Source organism: Mycteria americana, chromosome 2 (assembly GCF_035582795.1).
Source record: "Mycteria americana isolate JAX WOST 10 ecotype Jacksonville Zoo and Gardens chromosome 2, USCA_MyAme_1.0, whole genome shotgun sequence".
Classification (NCBI taxonomy): Eukaryota; Metazoa; Chordata; class Aves; order Ciconiiformes; family Ciconiidae; genus Mycteria; species Mycteria americana.
Genome location: NC_134366.1, coordinates 124839852 through 124865007, shown reverse-complemented (window position 1 = coordinate 124865007; position 25156 = coordinate 124839852). Strand labels below are relative to the sequence as shown.

At 40.6% G+C, this 25156-nt stretch overlaps 1 protein-coding gene across 4 annotated transcripts in view; it reads right to left on the bottom strand.

Annotated features, from left to right (window-relative positions):
* Positions 1–617: 617 nt before the first annotated feature.
* The window catches only part of TAF4B (TATA-box binding protein associated factor 4b), a 76772-nt gene continuing 52233 nt past the window's right edge, over positions 618–25156 (bottom strand). For 3 of the 4 annotated variants that reach the window (XM_075494535.1, XM_075494537.1, XM_075494536.1), the window contains 2 exons: positions 13844–13963; positions 618–2446 (listed from right to left, as the gene is read on the bottom strand). In XM_075494535.1, the coding sequence (XP_075350650.1) occupies positions 2279–2446; positions 13844–13963 (288 nt within the window). In that variant the 3' untranslated portion in view covers positions 618–2278. The remainder of the gene's footprint in view (positions 2447–13843; positions 13964–25156) is intronic. The other variant, XR_012774440.1, reaches the window with a different exon arrangement.

The window sequence follows — 25156 nt, the reverse complement described above, 5'->3', positions numbered from 1 at the left end:
ACTTGAATCATCTGTCATACTTCCTATGTATCTATTTATCAATTAAGTTATTTTCTCCAACATCTTTCACTTTAAGCATCACATTGGTTTAAAGAAATAAAAGAGGCCGGCCAATATGCAGATGCTCATCTTTGTTCTCCAACCTGCACTTAATTAGTTGTGAGTTGCTTTAAAAACAATTTAGGACAATGCTTCAACTGCACATTGCTGAAGCGTGAGACGGTTCCTGTGTTTTTACTTCCCAGAACACGTGCAAAGCGCTCACCTCTGCCCAGCTGTTAAATAAAAAAAACACACCCAGCCTCTGTGCTGACTGACCGGGGGAAGTCAGGCAAATAAGATGTTGCTTTTTCTCCCTGCCCACCCCCCCCTTCGAGTAATTCTTTGCTCTGTCACCTAGTTCTGTTTAAAAAAACCCTTAAAATATAGATGTTTATCATTAATACGTCACATGGGGCAACCATGCCAATTACTGTGATGGGCAGATAGCCGGGGCTTGCTCTCAGAGCCACGCCATTAGTCATGGTGATGACAGCTTCAGACGCTGAATTTCTCAGGTTAGGAAACAAAGTTACCAATTTATTATTTTTAATAAAATAATTGCTTTAATGCAGTATTTAAAATAATTTTAAACATCTGATCAATAAGATACAGTACACAAATATGGAAAATGCTGCACTTTACATAAAAAGTAAAGCTAAGCATTTAATTATACAAAACAATTTTGCCTGATGCCATCAATATCTTGCAAACTATAGCTTAGTCAAAGTACTGCATTTCTTTTATATATATATATATAGGCTATATATACATATATAAATAATTTACAGCATTCATTTACTAGATTTGTTTACTACTGTTCCAACACAAAAAACATAACCGATTCAAAACTTATTTAATTTGGTAACTATCTGCAGTGGTTCTGACGGTGGAGGGCGTTTGAATCATCGCTTCAAGTTTTGAAGTAGCATGCCAAATAACCATAGGAAGCTTGCTCCTTAAAAGAAAAAAGTTTCAGCAGGAAGCCATTCAATACAGGCAGTGCCCTTCCCACCAGTCCTGGGAAACAGCCATGCTATACAGCACTGTGTCATGGGAGGCAAAATGTTTGGAGGCTGGGGAGAAGGGCGACCTGGAGTTTTTTCCTGCCACCACAAGGCAGTCTTTACCAGCAAGCAGAAAATCTTTGTATCTATTCTAGCAGTGTTAATAATCTGGAGTCCTCCTCCTCACTGAATGGAAACCAGGCAACTGTCTAAATACTTTCTATTTGGGAAGCTTCCCTGTTATACCACATTAAGGTATTAAATCAATATTCTAAATAAAGCAGTGAATCCTGTGCTTTGCAAACACTGCTCTTCTCCTTAAGAGAGTCTCCAGCTGCAAAGTTTCAATGCATCTCAAGTTTTCCCTTTTTTGCAGTCAGCACAGGTTGCTTTTGTTCATTTCCTTCTACGTCTATGCTCAAGTTCAATGCTATTTTTTATATCTACAGAAAGATAAACTGTTTCTTCTGTTTACCCTTCTTTTTTAGGCTCTTTCACTCCTTGTATTCAAGTCTAGGAACTCCAAATTTTCCCTGAACATTGAAGTATGCCCTAACTACACTGTCTGATGTACTTCAATCACAAGAACGACCAATGTGTTCACCTTCCCTCAGTCACTTTCTCAGAGGAAAGGGGGAGAGCAACTGAGGCAAGGTGGGGGTGAGAAAGCACCCCTCATTCCATTTGCTTGCTACTTTGCTCTCCAAAAACAAGCATCCAGTAGTAATTCTAAACCCAGAAAATTTAAGGAGATGCTGAGTCAGATAGGCAATACATTAGCATGTTGACTGACTGCTGGTTCATGATTAAATACAGTTGCCATGCTATGCAGTGCCTTTAAAGTGTTATTTGTTTCCCTAAATAAGGTTGGATTAGAAGAAGGCACCACACGTAGACCAGATGTTGCAGACTGGAGTACTGAAGCAAGCGACATACATAAACTAGGGACACGTATCAAGCCCTCAGAGCCTGCAAGACAGTTAAGTGCAAGCAGGTAGTGAGGTGCTTGTGTGTGCACCTCAGTGTTTTCACTGGTTTACAGACTGGTTTAAGCCAAATATTATTAAAAACCCTACAGGTGCTAAGTTAGGTATTTGATAAAAATGTTTATCTGTAAACAAGAGTTATCCTTACAACGGATCATTTTCCAGAAATTGGAATTTCAAGACAGTGCAACAATGCTTCAGTGTTTTCTTTGGCAGTAGACAGCAAGTTGAAATGTAAAATTCAAATCACTTCAGAAGAGCACGGTACAAAGTTAGAGAATGCTTCAACTCCCTCTCTTGTTCCATGCAGAATATCAAGTCCCTGAGACAGACGCGGGTTATTCTTGGACAGAGCAGCTGTTTCGTAAGGCTAAAACCTGATGATCCAGGAGTGATTCCATTGCCTCTCAAATCCTAGATAGGGGAGGGAGAGAGAAAAAACATGAGAATTCCATGTAAATACAAGTTTTTAACCAAACTGGTTGGATTATACTGCCTACTTGCATAAAACTAGCCTGCTGATGTTCAGCTTTACATGTTGAAAGCCAGCAATCCAGAAGTGCTTGCACATCAGATACTTTAAAAGACAAAGCAAGCACTTGACAGTTAATGGTTTATTTCAGTCAAAACAATGAAAAAACTCTTAGTAAAAAAATTCTATTTTTTTCAAAAGCTATATTATTATGGTAAGATAAATAACTGCCATTTCACTGAAGTCATACTACATAAACACTCGCACCAAGAAAGGACAAGCTAACTATGAAGTAGGTACTACCATGGCTCCTGTGCAGAGCCCCAGGTTGCGCAAGGCTCTTACTCCCACTTGCAAACACCCAAGCTCCAGATGTTCACATCTCTTCTTGAAGAAAACCATCACTGTGAGTGGGCTCTAGCCTTGAAACACGACCAGGAGAAACTCTTACCCCAGCCATCACCTGTGAATCGTCCTTTAAGGGAGCAACAGACACACACAGTCGAAGCATCCACGTGTTCAGAACACTGTACCCGAGCCTATCCATCTCAGTCGGCTGCCTCGCTTGGTTATGAAAGCACAAGTGGTAGGAGATGATGATGTTTAGTAGTTACACATTCAGGCTACTGGAATGAGCAACCCACACACATTCCAAAATACCCCAAGATTTATTATTAGGGGTGGGAGGAGGAAGATTACCATGAACTGCACAATAGACTGGCTACTTATCTTGGAGCCAATCTGTGCTACACAGCCAGTCTCTTATCACTACTGGAGGGTTCTTGGTAATGAATGCAATTTGTACAAATACAAGTGCTTAGTCTCTGTAACTTCAGCAAGGCAATGCCTGCCAGCATCAACACCACTTGGAGATGGTGTTGCTTGGATGCCATGTTAACTATATGAATTCTTATCCTAACAGTCTCTGCAAGACTTCAGCAAAATAACTTTGCCCACTTTGCTTACAGAAATCTGGTTAAACGACCCCATATATTAGAAACAAATACCAGTGCTGGACTATCTACAGCAGTGAATGCTACTGCTGTTGGGGGGGAGCATTGAAATTCAGTTAAAAAAAAAAAAAAGAGAGTGCGCGCATACTAACCACAGAAAACCCAGGGCATATTGCAAAAATGGAAGCTGTATTTCTTACTAGCAGCATGCAGGGTATTCAGCACCATTTCATTTGCTTTACAGTCGATACTATTAAACACTATGAAATGCCATCATTTGAAACTTTCAGTTTGTTAAATGGCTTGGAACAAATGCGTGCGTGGGGAAGACTGCTGGCCACATCGCACAGAGAGGGCACTGCTGTCCTGGTAAGACACAAAAGGGTCACAGTTCAAGTTTGTCATATGACAACCCTGAAGGATCCAGGGAAAAGATAGCTCTGCAATGCAGCTGCCAGCACGGGTTGAAAAGGAGGTCAATCCAACAGGATGCAGCAGAAGGCCTGAGGCAGTGTTATAAATGAAACAAACCCCAAGGGTTTTCAGTAACCCAGCAGCAATGTCCTTTATAATTCAAAGAACTTTATGGAGGTGAAAGTATTTTCTCTCTAAATAGTCATTAGACTAGAAGTCTTACCTTTAAAAAGACACCAAACAGCCACCTCAGTCCTGTTCACTCCCTTACAAAAAGGAGGCAGACAGCACAAATCCCCAAGCCTGCTTTGGAAGCTGTTGGAGCTGCAAGATGCTATAACAGGGCAGAAGCGCCAAGCTGCCTGCGTTTGAGACAGTTACGGATTTGTTTATTCTTAAATTCTTACCCATCATGCCCAGTGCAGAGACGTAAAGCAATGTTATGCTGTAATATCACATCCAAAGCCAAAGCTTATCCTGGACTCCTGTTTGCTAAGACAGCCAGTTCATACTTTTAAGTTTCACGTAGCATCACAGCGGCTTATCAGAGCTACTGAGTACAGCATTTCAGGGGCCAGAGACTCTTTAGTTACTGAATATATTTAATCCAACAGCTGCTACCACATCCAAGTTAAAAGAAAAGGTCCTTCTCTCAAAGTGCACGATGGTTTAAAATTAAAGAAGCCAACAGACAGCCTAGGTTATTGCAGTCCACACTGGGACTGCATTGGGGAAGTCTCTCTGAACTAAATTTATACAGGGATGAGCACTAACTCCTTTTAGCTACTGTCCCCTATAGCTGCATCGAAACACTGGTCTTTCATGGTTTTGTTTTGGACTTTGGACCAAGCAGTGGAGGGTGATGTACTGCCTGTCTTTTTGTAAAACATTTAGAGAACCAAAAGTGAAAACACTTGAAGTTAAGATGCCATCTGCGCATCAAAATGAACCATCGCAGGTGCCTCTGTTAATGTCCAAGACCTTATTTAAGAAGCGTCATACTCTTGAGCTCTCCAGCTGAGACAAGGGACACTTTAGGGGAGGGTCCTCTGCTGCTCAGTTCTCAGAGCCTCCTCTTGGGTAGCAGGTTGATCTTGTCTGGCCGTAGGCAACAGTCAGCAGTCCTCTCCTTTACATCTCATATACCCCTTCCTGCACAGAAACTCCACCACACTGCTTTTGAGACCTCAACACCCTGGTTAGAACAACACCAGCCCACTCCCTGCTCCCAGACACCCCTATTACTTTCCTCCCAGTTGGGCAGCAACCACTTGCATCTTGCTATTTTGGGGGATTCTTCACTGCAGAAGTCTTCAGCGTATCCTAAGACAGCTTTGTGAGCCTCTTCTGAGGGGAAGTGAAAAGTGCTGCTTTTCAACCGGGCTACAGACAAGTACAGAGATAAGTGAATATAAAATGCATCCTTGTAGAACCAATTCTAGCAAAGGGTACTGCAACCAGCCTGCATCCCCCTTCTGCAACACCTAATTATTAGTGCCATAACTAGCAAGCAACTTCTTTTTTCTTTTTTCATTTCTCTCTCTTTTTTTTTTTTAAATTTGGAACACTCCTCTTCTCCACAGGGGAGGCTGGAAGATGTCAGCCATATCCTGAAGTTCCTGCCTTTCACTGAACCCCCAGCACCCCGCTTTCCTTCCAAAAGAGAAACAATGCAGAGACATGCAGCCCGGGAGGGGTAACTACCGGCATAAATATTACCAGTCAACCTGGGTATCAACAGCTGACAGATCCTGTTCATAAGCCAGGTAAGGTACTGCAGCAACGTGGCTCTGCACCACTGGAAACCACCCTTCACAGTACCGAGACCACCAGCTGGCTTAAAAGCAGCCCCAGGAGGCCACAACAGCTGCAGTCCTGCTTCAGTCCTGCAGGACTATCAAGTCAAATCAGCAACTTTGCCAAAGTCACCCTTTCTTGATCCTCAGAGCCTTTTACATACACCTGAGAGAGATCAATTACTCTCACTGATCTTGGCAGCAGAAGACATTGTGGAGCTCCTGCTTAGTCCCACGCCTGTTGTGCAACTAGTTTTGTTGAGAGGTTGCTCCCGAAACCTGTTTTAAGATCTCTAGAGCTCTCTCCAGTGGCTGGACCGAGAATTAAATACCAACTCTCTCTGAAAAGGCAAGAGTGAAGTTGATACAGAGCCACAGCTCACAACAAGGCTCTTCCTTTACCCGAGCTACCATCACCACCTTATTCCTAGTCTCCAAGGTCTCTGGAGCATGTGCTCTACAAGTCTGGATCACAGGTACTGACAAGGATATCATAGTTGCTCAGAGCTAGTCTACAGGCCCCGATACAAAGCTCAGAGGGGTCAGCGGACACCTTCCTTCCCACCAAGTCCAGGTCAGCCTCAGTGAGCTGTTCCTGGCAGAGTACACTCTCCTTTCTCAAATTCCACGGCTTCATACCAATCACATTCAAAATTTTAAACTCTTAAGGTGGGGGAGCACTTTAAGAAAGCAAAGCGTTCAGTCAAATGTTAAAAAGTCAAGCCAAGAGTTCTCATTTCGATTTTTGGTGTGGCATAAACAGATCCCAGTCTGAGAGCCAAGATCCCACGACAGCAAACTGCCACTGCAGCTCCGCTGCGCATTATAAAAATACCAACAGCAGAAGGAAGCAAAGTCACGAGACAGTTTTCAATGACATCTCCAAACACTGAATCATTACAGCTGCGTGCAGCAGAGACATTGTTGGAAGGTGGTAAAGCATTTAGCAAATCAGAGTAAAAGCATCCAGGTTCAACCCCCAGCTTTGTCACCTGTGGTTACACGGAGGCCTGTGATATCTAGTGTACCCTGTACATTAGTTTCCCAGCTGTAATACACAGAACACATTCCTGTCTCACAGGAGGAAAAAAAAGGGTTAGAAAGCCATTAATGGACTGTGGAGTGCTCAAACACTTTCCTGGGTCTCCCCCAGCAGCAAGGAGGAAGGAAGAGACCCTGTCAGAACTGTAGAAGTTTTGCTTGTACAAATAAGTGCATAATTTAGGCCAGAGAAAACAAAGTGAAAGAAGTTGATATTACTTTGGTGACAAGCCAGCCTACTGATGCTGCCTATTCTAACAAGCTTCAGTCTGCTAGAAGTACTCCCACATTCACAATACTAAAATACTATGTTTCTCAATATTTATATAAATAAGATTTTTTTTTTTTTCAATAAAGTTGGTGGCATTGGGTGGTGGGTTTTTTGGTGTTTGGGTTTTTTTTAACCTTATAGCCCACATTAGTGTAGATCAAGCCAACGTCTGAAAGGCTTAGATCTCTATTTCCAGGCCACTTCTCATGCAGCTGAAAACAAACATGTATATTTATGATGTTATCTGTAGTCTACAAAGAAGCCTCACAAAGCTGTCAGATCTATATAATAGAGAACGTTATTCAACGATGCATTTTTCCTCAGATTTCATTGCAACATTCCTACAAGTCCTTGCAAATGTAGGCAACAACATGTTTTACATATTGAAACAAATTACTGCGAACGTAATGTCAGTTTATTCACTATTATGCCCAAGATTCATGTACGCATGTCACTTCATATGGCTACATGAGATGCTTAATCTGTACCTGGAGGTAATGAATATTATACAAATATGCCATGTTAGTTAATAGACAATTATTAAGCTGAAATTTTCTGGCTCTTTGCCACATCATTTTAAGCAATGTATTGTCAACTAAATTATAAATCTCTTGACCCTTCACATGTCATCAACATTTGCACGTTACCAATATGTTCAGCCTAAAGCTATAATGCAATTAGTCATTTAAATTGTAGATATCTTTCACACATAAGAAGAATTAAGTTCATCTCTGGTACAGAAAAGGCACAATATGGGCCAATGAACTGTATTTCCAAAGTGTGTGAATGGCAGTCGAGAATATTTTTGCCTATTTACATAGGAAAAAATTCACATCAAGTGTATGGCCTGGACTGACAGCAGCCAGGAAATTCAGCGCTGAAATTGAAACTCTCTAGCTGACAGGGCTGTGCTGAGGTCTTGCAGCAGATAAGAAAGATGCCGAAGCCACATTTTATAATTGCAGTAACACTTTTAGCTCCCCTCTCCCCCAAAGGTATGACCACGCTGTAGACTCTTCAATTGTCCCGACAGCCTGAATAAGAACCAGAAACTGAAATCAAGAGTCTGCATATGTTAAGTATATGCAAAGTAGAAAAAGAAAAACCCTCCTATATCACTTCAGACCTAAATCACAAAATGGGCTGGGGGAAGGAGTGGTAGAGACAGAGAGAGAGACCAAAGAAAGAGGGGGAAACCCTTCAATTGTAGAAATAGATTTTGTAGCCTGGCTCTGAACACCTACTTACATACAAGGTCCAATTTAAAGTGATTGCTTTTAAATTAATTTTCTGCAGCTTTTAAGAAAATGCTTTAGCAGACTGTCATGTACCAGTGCCAAGCACCAGCCAGCAGCCTTTCTGCGCCCCATGGATATACAGGGAGCAGCAAACCTATCATCCATTCGCTACAGAGCCAACTTCTGCATTTAATTCATATTTAGACACAGTCATGTCCTTAACACCAATACTGAAGTTGATTAATTTTGCTAGCGTGTCGCCTCATCAGAAGAGCTTATGGCCAGAAAGGCAGCAGTAACTTCTACAGCTACCACTTACAAGAGTGTAAAGCCAGATACACCTTAACTACCACACATCCCTCCCGCAAATGCCGAAAAAATGAGAGTGATTTGATTCCTACACAGTAGAAAAACCAAAACATCTCCCTTCCCCAAACATTTGGAAGAGCTGGGGTTTTCTTTCATTCTACAGAAAAGGACTTGTTGCTTAAAAGCTTAGTTCTTCCCAGGTCAGCCTAAAGAGCATTTCCAAAGCTTAAACATGCACCACATACAGAATATGTTTGATCAACATGCATACCGGCATCCTAAGCTGTAAAGCAAGAAAGGTAAGTTTAAGTTCTGCTAACAATGATCAGATGTGACAGAGACCTTGCCCTAAAAGAGGAGACAACAAGCTTGTTTTCTCCACCCACAATCAATACTAAAAATGGAACAATGACCCGTGTGGTAAACAAGACATTTCTCCCATTTCTTCTTGCCAAACTTCTTCCCAGAAGGAGAATACAAGCTTGTTTGTGGACTGCTGTATTAGCAGATGTGCATCACCCCAGAAGTATCACATTATTTTATGCATGTTGGCTAGAGCTAGGAGTTTGACAGAATGGACGTACTTGAATAGCTCTGCACTGACCCCAGGATAGCAGCTGCATCTTTTACTTCTGTAGCAGCTACTTGCAGTAGCCTAAGCTTCCACAGCAGAGCTAGACTACGGGTGGCAAGGCAAGATCCACACTTACGAACAGAGCAGCCAGTCTTGGTGGTGGACAGAACAGCCACAAGCAGCATTTGGAAGAAGGGAATTTCCTTTGCCATTGGATCAGGCAAAAAGAATGAAAAGACGCAAGATTTACCCGTGAGTCAGTCAATGTGACCAACCTGGAAGGAGGCAAGTGAAGGACACACCAACAGTACTTCAGGGCAAGACAGAGTACATCACTTCCAAGTAGTTGATGTGTTATCGTTGAGCCAGAAAACGGATGAGAAGCAAGCAGTCTCCTAAAAAAAATTACACTGAAGTGCAGGCATCCAACTAAGTTTTCCTGTATGAAGTAGAAGAATGGTCCAACCACAGTCTTCAGAAGCTGACCATAAGAGTAGCAGCCAGTCTCCTAACTCTGCTTTCAAAAACATATGTAGGACTTTTTTCCCTCCCTGCTGTGTGATACTGCACAAATATACTGCTCTCAGTACAAGGCCAAAGACAACCTTGGACCTGGGACACCTTTGTATAGAAGGAAAGAAAGTTTAAGGACTCAGAACTGCAGCCTGTTTCCTCACAGAAAAAAGCTTCAAATATCTGCAAGGGTTTTCAAAGTTCTAAGACTCCAGTTACAGTGAGAATGAGACAAAGCTGTTTCCAAAATAGCTTTGTCATCAGAAAAGCAGTAAAACTTAATCCAAAATAATCCTTGACTATTTCTCAGCATTGAAAACATTATGGGGCATGTTACCAACCAATAAAAACTATGAAACAAAACACAGAATCGGGAAAATAAGTCTGTGGCTTCAAGTTTACTTTTTTCTGATTTGTTTTAGAAATGTTCTCCCTTCTCAAGATGACTTATTTTTCAATTTTTCCCACCCTTTGATTCATTACTGTTCACCACATGCCCCCAAACTGGGGGAGGAGAAGAGGTGGGTAACAAATACACAAACCCGAAAACACATATGAATCAAATCCAAAGGCCTCTTCCCCTCATTGTATCCGAAAGTGTCCAGAGGGACCAGAATGAGAGAGATGAAGATATTGCCACCTCTGGAATACAAGTAGCACCAATTAACACATTTTCACAATAGAGAGATTTTCTTACCAGAGCTTTCTCAAATTACTCTTTCTGAACAATACCAGTCAAATGGTAAGTTGCAGTGAAGAGAACATGCAAAACTACCCAAATGAGTGTTTCCAATGAGAAGGGGAAAAGAATTCCCATTATACTGATGCCTTCTTTTTTTTTTTTTTTTTTTTAAATTAGGCCTAGAGCATTAGCCTTATTTTTTCATTCCATGATCATCATGGATTTGCCCCTACTGCTATTTCAAGTTTAGCGATACATAAGTATAATCACGGCAAGATATAGTTTACCCTTTATATATTGCTTTTAGGTCCAAATGAGTTGACAGACACTCCTCCGGGCAAGAACCTCTTTATTTCTTACCAACCACACTGTGAGGTGATATGGCTGCTGGTAAGTAGGCTTCTAGCTGTAAAGCATGTGCTCATGTCACCGCATGTTCTAGTTCCCAGATTAAAATAATCCATAATAGGTCTCCTTAAAGACCAAGTAAAGAAAGCAGAATTTCAGAGGACAAGATGGGATGAATGTGCAGGAATCAGGCACTCAACCGTCCCAGGAAAAAGACTTTCCAGAAGAGGTGCAAAGCCAGGTGGCAGAGTGTGGAGAAACATATACCTAGGGCTGAAGAACCATCCCAGTTAAACACAGATGCTCATTTGTGGAGACAGGAAACATGGTACGCTAACAGAATGCTGTTCTTAGCCGTTCACACTTACTGTTACTGCAACGGAAGGTAGCAGATCCATACCAACCCAGTCTGCTGAGCTGCACTCTTCCAGTACCCATTACATTTTGGTACTGAATAAAGAAAGGCAAATATGTAACAAATTTCCTTACAGAGTTTCACTTTTTTAATACATACTATAACTGATTATTTCTTCCCTGTCTCCCCAAATACCTTAGGGCTTCAGTTTACATCAATAATGGCTTGAAACAATTAATTTCATTTAATTGTTGAAATAGGCAATGATAAAAAGAAGCTAAACAGAGTCACCTGTGTTCTCACACAGACATAAGACATACAAACATTGTACAAAGAACATTATCCAAGGAAAGTTGAAGTCTTAGTTAAAAAACTTAATGCAGTTAGCATCAGTGATTTCATTCAATACTGCCGAAGGATCATTCATATTCAGGAATAACTTCTTCCATCATACCTGTCTACCAAGATATTAGGCTTTAAATTAAAAAGAAAAAAAAAATGGTCACAGGAGTATTATGCACAGATTTACTCCTTGCCATTGCATAGTCAGGAAGTTCTGACATTTCGGATTACTTGAGAGTAAAGCTGTCTGTATTTGCAATTTGAAATGAGAAAGTACACCCTGACTGTTTAAATTATTCTCAGACAGGTTGCCCAAAAAGATGATTTTAAAGATGCCCAAATGTGTATCAGCCTGAGGCCATATTGTACTTGCTTTCAGTTTCAAAGACCTCCTTTCATCTCTGAAGAATGGAATGTTGTTTACTGCTCAGGATGTTTTGCCATGTTATCGTGAATGTATTACAAATGTTCTGCTTCTTGAACTAGAGAGTGTTTGTCAAAACCATTCTTTATTCTACGTGAGAAGTCTTAAGCCTTTTATAAATCCGCTCAGATATATTGGGACACTTAAACGTTTAAGTCTAAACATCCTTCTCAAGTTTGTTATCCTGCATAATTTCACAAAAAAGAAAAAAGGTCGGCAGAGAATTGCTTTCTGGTAGCATGCAGCCTAAGTACTAGGCACTGGAATGCAAGATTGCATGTGAGAAACTGAAGTTGTTTCACTAGCAGAATTACTTTCACCTACTGCCCTTACAACTTAGTCTAGTAAGGCAACCTATATGAGAAGCATCTTAAAATACAGCAGGTAGATTCATGACAATGAAATACTATCAAGGTTTATGGACAGTTTTAGGCACGTTATGTCCACATTCTTTTAAACTGGCAATGTAAATAATAGATCACCACCTTTCAATAGCAACACTGTTACCTGTCTCACTTTGGCACAATCTCATGAAGCTTTTAATAAAGCAGACACACCGCAGACGATGAGAAATAACTGAAAAGTACCTAACAGGCAGACTTGTTAAATATTCAGAAACAAATCCGGCAATAATTACAGAAAACCACTACGAAGAACAGGAATAGTTACTCGATAGAAGCTTGGGGGAAGAGGAGAAAAGGATGGGGAAAACTGTTCTTGTGCTAGACTCATTTTTTCAAGTTTTTCCAGTGGTATTATAAAAAAAATAACTATACCTTCAGCTTCATGTGAAAGTGCATTAAAAAACTACAAAGAAATGAAGAATAGCTGCTCAAAAGCTGGGAATGCTGCTTTCTGCAGCTTGTTTAGATACAGACTCCTTCACTTCACTTGCGGTAAACAGGGAGCGTCCAAGGAGGTAATTGTGTCTCCACGTCAGAAAAAAAGGAGGGGGAAAAAAAAAAAAAAAATCAAAGAAACAAGTCTACCTCACCTCCTTAGAGAGGTCTCTTGTCACAGTCCAGACTGAGGGAAAACCTACAGATGCCACCACTGTCTCAGTTACATTGCAAATAATTGAGCATTATGTAAGGTCCTTCCAGACTCCAGTATGCAAAAACGCCAGTATTTTCAATCCAGCATCTATTTAAGCTTCCTAGGCCAACAGAATGAAAAAGACTTAAGGTTTATCAGAAAGGACAACTTTACCACCACTTCTTCCACACAAGAGTTACTTTCCAGGCTTCTGTTCACTGTGCTTGGGTGACAAGCCAACCAGCCATTCACATGAGCAACGTTGAGGCTTCATGAGAAAGAGGGGCAAAACTGGCAACAACACTTGATTGACAGTCCGGAACACATTTCTCCCATCTCCAGCCCAGATGATGATCTCTAACAGAAGTAGGCTGTCAGTCTCCTTGGAAAGAACTTCTGTTGCCCTGTAAGCTTCCCAGGTCCCAGAAACAGTTAATCTCCAGCACAACATTAAGAGATTTGTTCAGACCAAGATTTGTTAAAAGCACCTTCAAGGCACTTTTAAAACGCAGCATGAGCCAGAAAAGATGATCTGGCTCATTGCAGGAACTGAAAGGTCTAGCTTTATTTATTTATTTATTGCTTTTTGGGGGGATCTAGCCAAGGTGAACTCACAGTATATTTGAAGAGTCCCTATGTATTGTGCATGGAAAAAAGTCCACAGCCAAATGTCAAAGCAAGAGCCATTTCAAAAGCCATCCAGAACAGCCATCGTGAGTTCAACTGAGGGGCCATGACAACTAGCTGCTGTGGAAGACCACCACAGCTTCGTTACCCTCCACTGCAGATGGAAGTTTCTCTGAGCCATCATTTCATTCAGTCCTTTACACACAGTGCTCTTATCCACAGTTCTTCCTATAACACACAATTAAATGTCCCCAACAAATTTACCAGAAACAATCCTTTCAAGTATCTAACACATGGACTAGTTTTCTTACAGTACGTAACCAGCCATTTTGTCTAAGAGAATTCTCACTTCTTCCTACAGGGAAGAATAAAATAATTCAGTATGAAGATACAACAACATGCAAGTCATCTCCGTACCTCCAGCCCAGATCCAACGTTTGATGAATCCAATGGTCTTTTCTTCCTTGGTCCGATGGCTGCCAAAGCTGTGAGGTTGGCTTCTCTTTGTTGCATTTGTGCTAACTCCAATTGTTGCATCTAATTTAAAAAGAAAACACCTACATTAATTACGATATACAGTATCCTAAAGGTCTTGTTCTCTTTATGGCACCTTCCACAGCTCTGCAGTCCCTAGTGAAACAATGTATTTCACAGCATCTTTTCCTCTCTTTCTGGACACTTTTGACAGATTCCAATACTCAGTCACACTTAGAGCCCTGAAACAGTAACAGCCCTATAGATAGCACTGTGTAAGTAACACTTTTTATGGAGACCACATTGTGGTATCATCACAGCCTTAACAGGAGCCTTGCTGCTGGTTCCTCAGCTCATAAGCTTTCCCATTTCCGATTAACAGAAAATATTGATCAGAACTGGTTTATGAAGCTGGATTAGTATTAAAAGTTGAAGTTGCCGAGTTTTGTGAACTGGGCATATTCTTAATTCAAAATCGCAATTCATGACTGCACAAGTAAGACACTCAATTTCTTCATGCTGTATTACCTGAACCCAGCACTCAATATTGCCATTCTGAAACATCATCTTATCCAACTGAACAGGATGCTGTCAGTTCACTGATGTTCTTTCTTTTCCCAGTACATATTTGAATCTTCAGGCATATCCGAAGCAAGTTAGAGATACACTACATATATTTATTTTCACTCACCTCCAGAAACCATTCAACACAAAGAAATCCTTAGAAACAACCTCTACCTGGGTTAGGTAAACTTGGGGTGGGAGAGAAACCCATAGTCAAGAGGATTTAAAAAAAAAATAAAAGTTTTATCTCTGCATTTTAACATACATACTATTTCATTCTATTCGATACCTATAGATGCCAGCTGCTCTGGAGCTCAACCCAGTCAAGTCTGCTAATAGACTTACTAGGTTGGATTGGGCACCTTGCTAATGCAACCACACTGCTTTCAGATCCGCCAGCTGTCCAACTTGGAGCACGGCTGGAGGAAAGTGCTCTCTCTCTCTGTAGAGGAAGAAGGTTTTCTATTTACTCATGTTGAGTTTGTCCTTAAACACAAATTTCTAGGTTTAATGTTAATCCTTAAATGATCCGACATGCAACTAGAACAGCTCCTTAGCCCATGCTCTCCCCACCCCCAGGACTTACAAAATCTGTTTGGATGGGAATTCTCTACATTCACGCATGTCCATGTCTCTTTACAGAAAGTACCACCATATCACGGTAGCAAAGCATCCAACTCTCCTCCCTTCCCTCAACCCCGCAAATCATTAAAAAAAAAAAAACTTAACTGGAATTCCTCATTCAGTCAGTACAGGTATTTTGCTTACTAAGCTTGTAATACACTATGTTTTTGCTTGCTTTTCAGCTCTCAGAGATCCCACTTGGAGAAGAGGAATGCAGCTGGTTAAGAACCAAGCTTGTAGTATCTACACAGCATTAAAAAAAATACCGTGGGGTTGGGCGGGGGGGGGCGGCGGTGGCTTTTTTTTGTTGTTGAGAGTTTGGTTTTTTGTTTGGGTTGGTTTTGGGGGTTTGGTTTTATTGCCCTTTTTTTGGTTTTGGGGTTTTTTTGGCAAGTCTATTATTTTACTTCAGATCAGTAGACTCGTTCTTACTTTAGTGATGCTGGCAGCTTCACATCAAGTATTGCAGCCAGCTAGGCTATTTAAAGAAAAATGGTATTTCAGTGCAAGACTCCTAAAAGGACATCCTGCTCTGTAAGACTCAAACTATACACATCCTTAAGATTTTTCAACAGAAATCAGGGAATGCAAGACTTTGACATACATATGTTGAGAGTAGTTGGGTTGTGGTTGGTTTGGTTTTGGTTTTTTTTTTCTGGAAGATGAGACAAACTATTCAGTTAGGAAAACACCATTTGCAAGTCAGCTTTGATCACACTATGTATGCTTTTCCTTACAGAAATGTAGTTGCACTTCTTCAACGCTAGATACCATCATTCACTTACCACACACACTGTTCTTGCTTTTGTGTGCAGTGTAAACATTTATGACTGTATTTATCAGAATTAATTTAGTTCTGAATGAGTCTTTTTTTGTCTTTTTCAAAGATATAGTATTGCTTTCAAGAATATTTTAGACACTGTAAGGTTTTATGTCCCTTAAACTTGAAAACTACAGTTCTGCCATTGTCTGACATTACCTCCAGCTGGCCTACTTGCGTAAGATGTTTAAGATAAACTTCCTTTTAATCTCAATCTTCAATATGTATGTTTATATTCAGGAACACATTGCAACCAATCAGGAATGGGGGGAAATAAGACTAAATCTGAAAAAGTAACTTGAAACTTCACAAACTTTGTGAAACACTGAGGCTTAGAAACTATTTTTATGGGATGTCTTCATTACTCCCTGGATTAATCGGGAGCAATAAAACGCTGAGATTCTTTGGCATCGGCACATGCTGACTTCCAGCCCCAACTGCCCAGGCCTCCACCAGGTGACACCTGGAGCCAGCCCCGCTTACAGGCAGCGACAGAGCATCCCTGTAGAAGTACACCTTCCTGCCAGCAATGTAGTTCAGTCATCACAGCGGCCGCATGTACACCACAGTCTTCTTGCCATGAGAAGAGGCATTACAACATGCCATGCACATGGCATCCCACTGGGGGCAGATTAAATTCCAAAAGGCTCCAGTGGCCAAGAAAACCAGAAGGGGAAAGATGATTTGCTTTACTCTTAAGAATCATTACACTTAAAATGAAAAGGACTTTTAAAACCATTAAACTTAAAAAACAAACCAAAAGCCTTTATTAGCCTAACCTTGTGTTTCCATCCCTAGGAGTCATTAGAAAACATATCCCCCCCCTCTCCCTTATCCCTACAAAACACATACAAACCAGCTTCACTGCAGTTAGACATGTCAAAAACAGGTGGCTGCTGAACATTTGGTCACTGGCTGGAAGCAGTATTGAAATAAGACCCCCTCTCCTTTTTACAGCTGATGTTGATGGGCAGCCATGGTAAAAACCAAGGACAAGAGGCAGAGCTATGAATTAAATTTCCAAGGTGGCTTTGGGTTGGCATCAGCATGGGGTGGAGGGGACCAGGTTGCTTGAGTGCCTCTTGGTGGAGCACCAGAATGCTGCCCTGGCTGAGGACTGGGTAGTGCCTGGGCACCATCACCATTTACCCCACGCAGTTCAAGCTGACAAAGCATGCTGTTGACACAGACGCCCTGCAGGAGCAAGCATTGCTGCTGGAGGCAGTGCTGGTGGAAAACCCATCAATGCAAAGGACGGGATGACACTTGGTGGATGGTAGGAAAAAGATGTACTTTCTAGAAACACAACTGATGCATCTTTGACCATGCAGTTCCCAAGACAATGCCGAAAATGCAGGTCATAACCATCATCTATTCTCCCCAATACATTTTCCACCTCGTAACCAAAGGATTTTTCAAATCAGGCAGAATCTCACCAGGGTTTCGGAGCAAAAGAAAAAAAGAAACCATAGTCTTGTTGCATTCTAGACATCTCGGGGATTTTTCTGAGAACATAATTAAGACAAATGAATTTAAACACTCAATCTCCATAATGGACTCAACAGATCCCCATTAAATGATATGGGCAGGCATCCAAATTACCCTGCTGAAGCCAGCAAAATCATCTTTCATCAAGTTTTGTTCCATTAAAAAGTGTGAGATTAAATGTCCAAACATTGTGTGAGCAGTTAAAAGTACAGGATAAGGAGAAGACAGGCAGATAACATCAAGGGATACCTGAGGATACTGGCTGGCTAACTACTGCCAGATTTTCCTAAACAAGATTAGGAAACAGCAAGAGGCAACTACGTTGAGTCAAATCTTTCTTTAACAGACAGTTTTGCAGTGCACAAGTTAGGGCAGAAAGATCACTGCAGCAAGTGAAAGACAGTAAAAGCAGTATATATGCTTTATTAAAATATAACATAGAGAAGCTGCATCTAGTATTGTTTCCCTTCTAGGGGTCAGTTTTACTAATATTGGTGTCTCTGACTAAAATAGGATACAAATAGGAACTGTCATACCCAGCTTTGTATCTTGAAAACAGATTATTTTTTTTCCCTTAAAGATAGAAGTGTGTAATGGCAATTCAAGAGGAGGAGAAGGAACCTGTGCCATACATCGGACCCACAAACTAGCAGTTTCCCCTCAACCTGACCTACTTCATCTGCTGAAAGATGCTGCTGTTCCACCACAACACAGGAGTCCAACACATGTTCTGTTCAAAATTCATTCCTCAAGAAGGGCACTGAGAGGGGACAGTCTCCAGGCAAGAGGCAAATGAATGTTCATGCTCCTTCTCCCCCCTTTCCAATTTTTACATATGCTAAGAATCGCAGTACAAAGAGTTCTAAAACCTGTGTATAAAGATCAAATTGCTATGAAAACGTCTCAGAACTTGTAAAATAGTCTTTGTTGCTGCTGGCCTTTTTAATAATAAAAATAGGGTTTAAAGTCTGGTCTTGCAGCAAGCAGGAATCTCTAGGGTGACACAATAACCATTTTAGTTAATCTGACCTGCAGCACAAATCAAGAAGTAAGGTATGTTTTAAAGTCCTCCCTTATAGTGAAATGGCATTTGCAGCACTGCTGTAATCACACAAAATGAAAGGTTTTAAAATTGACCTCTCTGTTCTTCATTCAGTCCTCTACTGAGAAAAATATTTCTTTTCCTGCTCACAGAAATTCTATCTCACTTATGTCTCATACTCCACATTTCAGAAAAAATGCAAAATCTATTTTTACTACTACACCAATGACATTTTGGTGGCATTTTAATATTAAAAATTAAATTTCAAGTTGCATAAGATGACAAGAAGTACTTCAGCTATAAGATGATGAGACTTTTTTTAAAGCAATACTGCAAGTTGGTTTTAAACCCTTTCAGTTACAAAGTACATGATATGTGGTTGTTAGCATTACCACAGCTCCAATAATTCAAGTTATGCAAATCTCACAAGATTTTCCCTAAACACTGCAAGGAAGAATCCCTTAAACGCAACTGAAGAAAGGAAAAAGTATACTCTACTACAAATAAAGTCAACTAATTCACACCAGCTAATCCATGATGTGCACAGCAGCAGGTGGCTGTATTATCAAAGAGGGGAAATGGAAGAGCTACCTAGTTGAATACACGTTCACCTTCAAAAAGGAGTAAAAAAACCCCTCACATCTCGTCACAAAGTTCCCAAAGCAGAACAGGGTATTTGGTATAAGCTTTCATAGAAGACAAAGCACGTGAAACCTTTACTCTCTAGATCCTCAAGAACAGTTTTACCAGGGAAGCTTTCTCTAAAGGTAGGGACAACAAATTAAGCATCTGTATTAGCCAGGGCTCACAGAACAGTAACAGGTCTGAGGTTAAAGAAAATCCAAATAAGTGGCACTTGTCCAGCACGATGCTGGCAGATGACATGCATCTCAAGACATTCATACCACTGCCCACTTCTGCAGGAGCTTCAATATGTAAAGTACAAGGAAACAACTGAAGAGAGATTTCTTTTCTTCACTTCTCAGATTTAAGTACTAGGAACTTATGTTTAGAAAAAAAAACCCCAAAATAGTCTTGGCAATGCAATAACAAATAAATACAGTCGTATGGATGGAAATGAACTCAGAAGAAATGCTGGTAAGACAGATGGGGAAGCTAAACACCACAATTCTGGACTTGTTTATGATGAATATAAGGAAAAGACTAAAAAGCATATGTACAAGATACTGGGTTTAATATCAAGAAAGAAGTGGGGATGTCTCCACATATGACATTGTAGGCTGACAGAGTATGGGACAGATTAAATAAATATTTAAAGTAACAGAAGAACTGGCAGGAAAGGAAACCGGGGAAGGCTGAAGACAAGTTAATGTATGCCTAAGGGTTATGTGTGCTATCCAGCAATAAGTACATCAGGAGTAATAAAAGCACTAAAGTAGATGAACAAGATTTTGTATAAGACTTGCGGGGGAAAAAAAGCAAGGAATATAAGCATACAAAAGAGGCAGAAGCCCCTGATTCTTTCAGCTTCCACAATAAAAAAATTAAACAATAAATTAATTAATATTAAAATTCAAAGTAAGTCAAAGCAACTGTGACCAAATATCAGCATTTACTTTTTTCTAGCTTGCATCAGTGAAAAAGGAACGTTAACACCTACATGGGTCTTTACGTTTGCCCTTTACTGTATATTTTTAAAGAACTAAATACTGAAGTACCTTTTAAGTGGGGCCACTTTTCCCACTGAACTGACTTCTCTCTCTTCTTTCTATCCACTCTTTTTTCTGACTACCTTTTTCAAAGTTTCACTGGGTTTCATTGTGTCCTCCATTTAGTGCTGTGAAAGTTTTCTACTGCTCCCAGTCGCTTCTCCTTTCATTGTCTTTGGAAAAAAAGAACTCCAATTTTTTCATATTCCCTTTAAGCATTTTAAGGAACTTGTGATGAAAATGAAAAATAAACCTTAAAAATCTGTTTTCAATCCCAAGCCTCTCGCACTGGTTGTCATAAAGCTCAATGAGCATTACTGCCTCCAGCCTCTACCTTTCCCATACAAAATTTTCTGCCCTACAGGTTGAATGCAGCTGAATAGCAGACTTCTCATATGGGGGACATTCTCTGAGGAAAACTGACATTTGAAGGCTGCATATTTAAACATTTATCATCCTCTCCTCTTGCCTATAATGCAATTTCTCTTCTTGCAATTGCTTCCTTTCAAACTGTTTTAATTAGCCATACAATTAGTTTCCACTGACTTTTCCCTCTGTTGTAATTTACATTTAACAGCAGAAAGGCAGAATAGCGTGCACTGGTTTGATACGCAGTCCTAACTTATAATAGGGCTGTATGTAATACTGTAGGTTTCTTTCAGGTTAATATTCCACATACACGCTTCAGTGGCAGAACAGCCCCTACCATGGCTGTGTCCCCCAAGACCAGGTGCCTCGTCTGTCTAGAACTACAGGGTGCAGTGAGATGTTTTGAAGAACAACAGAAGTTTTTTCCAGGATAGCCATTAAGTAATCTACCCATAGGAAAAAAGAAAAAAAAAAAATCCTTCAGTTGATATTTGACATTCTCTAATATATAAATAACTAGGTCCCCACAGAATTTAAGAAGTCCAGGATACAGTGACTTCTTGACTCCTAATTTTGCCCATTCTTGTTAAGAATTTCCCAAGTGTGGAGTGTGTATTTCTTTTTACGAGTGTGTCCTTTTTTTTTTGTTTTGTTTAACAATTATTGATGCATGTCTGTGTATTCTAGAACACCTGGAGCGTGCTTTCCCCAGTGCAGTCTCATCAGCTTGCCTTACTTGGAGGCCCAGAGAAGTTCCTGGGTGTCTAGCATCCAGCATCAAGCTCTCTTTATGTGTGTTTTCAGACACAGCCCAGGCTACTTTTGTTGCAAGGCCAAAAAAGGCTACAGCACACCACATCAAAGCAATATATTCTGTAGTTTTTGTTTCAGATGCTATCGCATGTGCGAAGACTACTCAATGACCATCAGCAGACCTGCATTATCACAACAAGACAGTGTCCAGCCCTTGCAAGACTTTACTTTAAAACCAATAAGAGTTCTTCCAAACGCATGATATTTCGTATGATTTTCAGCTGCTGTAACACTGTGTATTCATTCACTCACTCTTGAGGTCTCAAAGCTAGAGAATATTTACGACTCATCTTCCACCTGCAGGTTTCTCCATCTTATCGTGCAGTCCACCCAACACTCATTCTTGGCACAGAACTCTCTGGTTCTCCATTATAATCTTTCTGTTGTACTTTTAGGCCTAAAATTTCCTCTATTAGCAAGTTTCTAATCCAAGACCATACTTTCAGCTGGTTACATGTCCATTATACTTTCTCAGAGAAACTTAGAAAAGGCTATTTGAAAATCCAAGAACAGGCTTAATGGAGTTTTGAGGGGGCTTTTGTTTTTCACTAGATAAAGATAGTTGCTGTCATCTTCCAGCCAGCTGGTTTTAAGGCATCCGATACAGTATCTCAGCTGCTCTTTTCTTACGCTCCTTCAAAACACCAAGACGAATGCCATATAAACAGGGATTTGGTTCACTTTTCAGTTTGCTCAATAATCTAACACTTTAGAGGATTTCCATCCCTGACTTTCTTCAAGACTCGTAACACACCGAATCTCTGATGATAGCCCTTTGCTATTTGTAGGGCTACACTGCAGGTAACAAAAGTTATGTCTGTTCAATAATAATGCTTTTTTTTTTTTCAAAACATGCAGAAGCAGGTAAGAAACACTACAGAACAATAAAGATAATATAAATCAGATAATTAAGCAGAAGCTCTCAGGATGTCACTGAAGGCTCATAAAAAGCCAATTGATCGTGATGAGATCTTATTTTCCTTGCAGCATCTTGTTTGCTTTTTTGAGAGGTTATGGTTAACTAGGGAGTTTCCTTTTCCCCTGCCACAAGAGAGGTCTTAAACAATTTGAGCCATTAGGTCCAGAAGACTAAGTACAGAAGCAGCACAAGAGGTGTGGGGAAAAAAGGAAACAAACAGCTTGAAAATGTGGGTTGGAGACAGTAGGCAGAGCAGCAGACAGAGAATCAGGTTACAGTTACTTGTTAACTAAGAATGTAAGAGGAAATAAGGGAAAGAGTTAGGATGGACACATGAAATAGAAAAAAAAAAGATGATTTTTGAAAAAAGATACTACAGAACAACTAAATTTCAGTCATTACTATATAACACCCAGGAACTAACTGGAATGATGCAGACTTTTTATTTCGATGGTTTTGATGGGGTTCGTTTTGCCTCTACAAAAAACCTAGGGTTTGCTATTTTCCTCCCAATCAGTTGATATTAAAGGTATTGAATTTTCTCAGCATCTCATCTGCTGTCGTCTTGTGACATCTGTGTCAAAATCATAACAGAAAAATGCACAAGTGCTTCAAGCAGGCAGGAACAAGGGACTGGGAAGACCTGTGCAGTTGTAAGTGAACAGAGCTGCTGGAAGAGCAAGGAATGGGGCAGGCAGGTCTGCTGTCCGTCACTCCCTCCCCTCGTTCAAGATGTGGCTGCTCACCTTTATCCACCGATAGATGCTGCAAGGTGCCACAAGGTAAGAGCAGAGAGGAAGGTAGCTACTACGGAATAAGCAAAGATGCTATCAGTACGATACCTGTTCACCTGCTCAACCCCAAGCAGCAATCTTGCACACATACAATCTGAAAGGTTTGCCCACCCTCAGCCTTAAGCTTCTGAAGCCATACTACAAGCACACTCACTTTTGAAGACGAGAGACAGAACTACAAAAGATCAGGGTTTATATTTAAATTTACAGTACACACTGATTAATACTGACATTTTTACAGGTCTTCTGGGATGCACTGTTCATATGGCATGCTTGCACATTTCACAGTATCCTACACCTACTCAATTTAAGTAAGCTCATTTCACAAAAGGGATGAAGCCAGAGATAAACTGTAAATACAGCTATAAGAATTGCATCAACTGAACATTTTCTTTGTAACTGGAAGTATAGTTGGAAGTAGAACAGGAAATAGCAGAAATGCACCTAAAAAAGTTATGGTTTAAAAGTGCAAGCATCAGGGACAATGTGAAGACTGTATCCTCTCAGCTTGAAGGGGCAGATAAGGCTGAATGAAAAGCAGGGGAAATTTAACCAGACTTCGGGAACACCTTTGCATAAAGAGCTGGCCCACGAGGTGAGCAAGGACAAAATTCTTGAGTGCACAAAGGAGCAGCTTGGGGCAAGCCTTGCAGCTGTCTCAGAAGGAATGTGCACTTTCTGAAGGTATTAAAATCTGCTGAAACAGGTGAAAGGGGGAAGTAAATAAAGACTTAATTCATAGCAAGCTACATAGACTAAGAATACAGGAAAGTAAATGACTTAGCATAGGGGAAGTTTGAGACAACAGGTCAAGCAAAAAGGGATGAAAAGGTCACGCAATTATGTATAGCCTTTTGGATAGAAGAATCCACTGCTGAGTCTCTGGATGTACTTCCAGCAACGTTGAGATGTTGCCTCCAGCTGCTAGATGACAGCACATCCTGGATTTGTAAGTATTCATTGTTAGGATTTACACTCTGCATTTTGGGAAACACTGCTTTAGAACATTCTCCAGTGCCATTACCCAACACCCACTTCCTTCTCCTGGGGGTCACAATCAACACATAAAAGACAGCTTTGAGGAAGGAAGGCCCATATTTATTCTTGAAGAACTTTAAGAGGATCAGATCAGGCTTTCCAGTGGATACTCAACCATAGTGGCCTAGAAAGGATCTGATCCCAGCTGACAGAGGTATCAAAATTCGCAAGTGTGGTTTCTTAGGAGCAAGCTACACTCACAACATAACAAGACAGACAGACAATGGTGAGCCTTTTCAGGCTTTCATCCCAGTATATACTGTGCTTCTGCGTTACCAGTTTCAGCCTTGGGGTATTTGTTGATTTTTATTTTGCTCTTACTCCAGCTCTACTCATGTTTCCATTTTTTAATGCAAAAGTGTGGTGACCATTTATCTCCAAACTGTCAATAAAGTGCCAAAACTGACCAGCTGCATTTGGGCTCATTTCCACTATAGCTTGAGAGAGTCTCACAGCTAAGAAAGCAGCCCTGAAACAGAAGGTGGGTTTACTGTGCGGCACGTGAAGCCTGGAGAAGTTCTGGCTGCCTCATTCTCTGGAGAACAAAGAAGCAGGACAGAGGGCAAAGAAATACCAATACAAAGATCTGTGTTGTCCCAAGAGGCACATCTGTCTCCTCTTCTTTTGGTGAAGCAGTTAGAGACCGTCACTCTGGGAGCAGCACAGCATGGAGAAATATGCAGGACAAGTGTGATGAAGGCTGTGTTACTCTGGTACAAGATAAGATGCACTGAAGGAGGTGAACTCAAGCACTTAGTAGAAGACCAAACACTAAACTTAGACGCCTTCTCCGCTCTGTTGGCTCCTTTTTTTGTACACCTATATGCCACTTTTTAAAAGAGATCTCATTAACAATATCAACCAATCTAAAAAAAAAGACCCAAAACACATACCTAACTTCTTTCTGTTTTAAATATCTGAATCACGGAATACTTTTCAAGATCCTACACATTATTGTTCAGAGGAAAAGAGAAAAGAAGCTGCATAAATGAATTGCTTTGCAGTGTTTTATGAACAGAAAGAACCTCTAGAAATGACCAGATGATGCAGAGGTAAAGCCACCTACAAAACAAGACAAATTAGCATCACCCACTGATTGTTGATCCTGGTGGCAC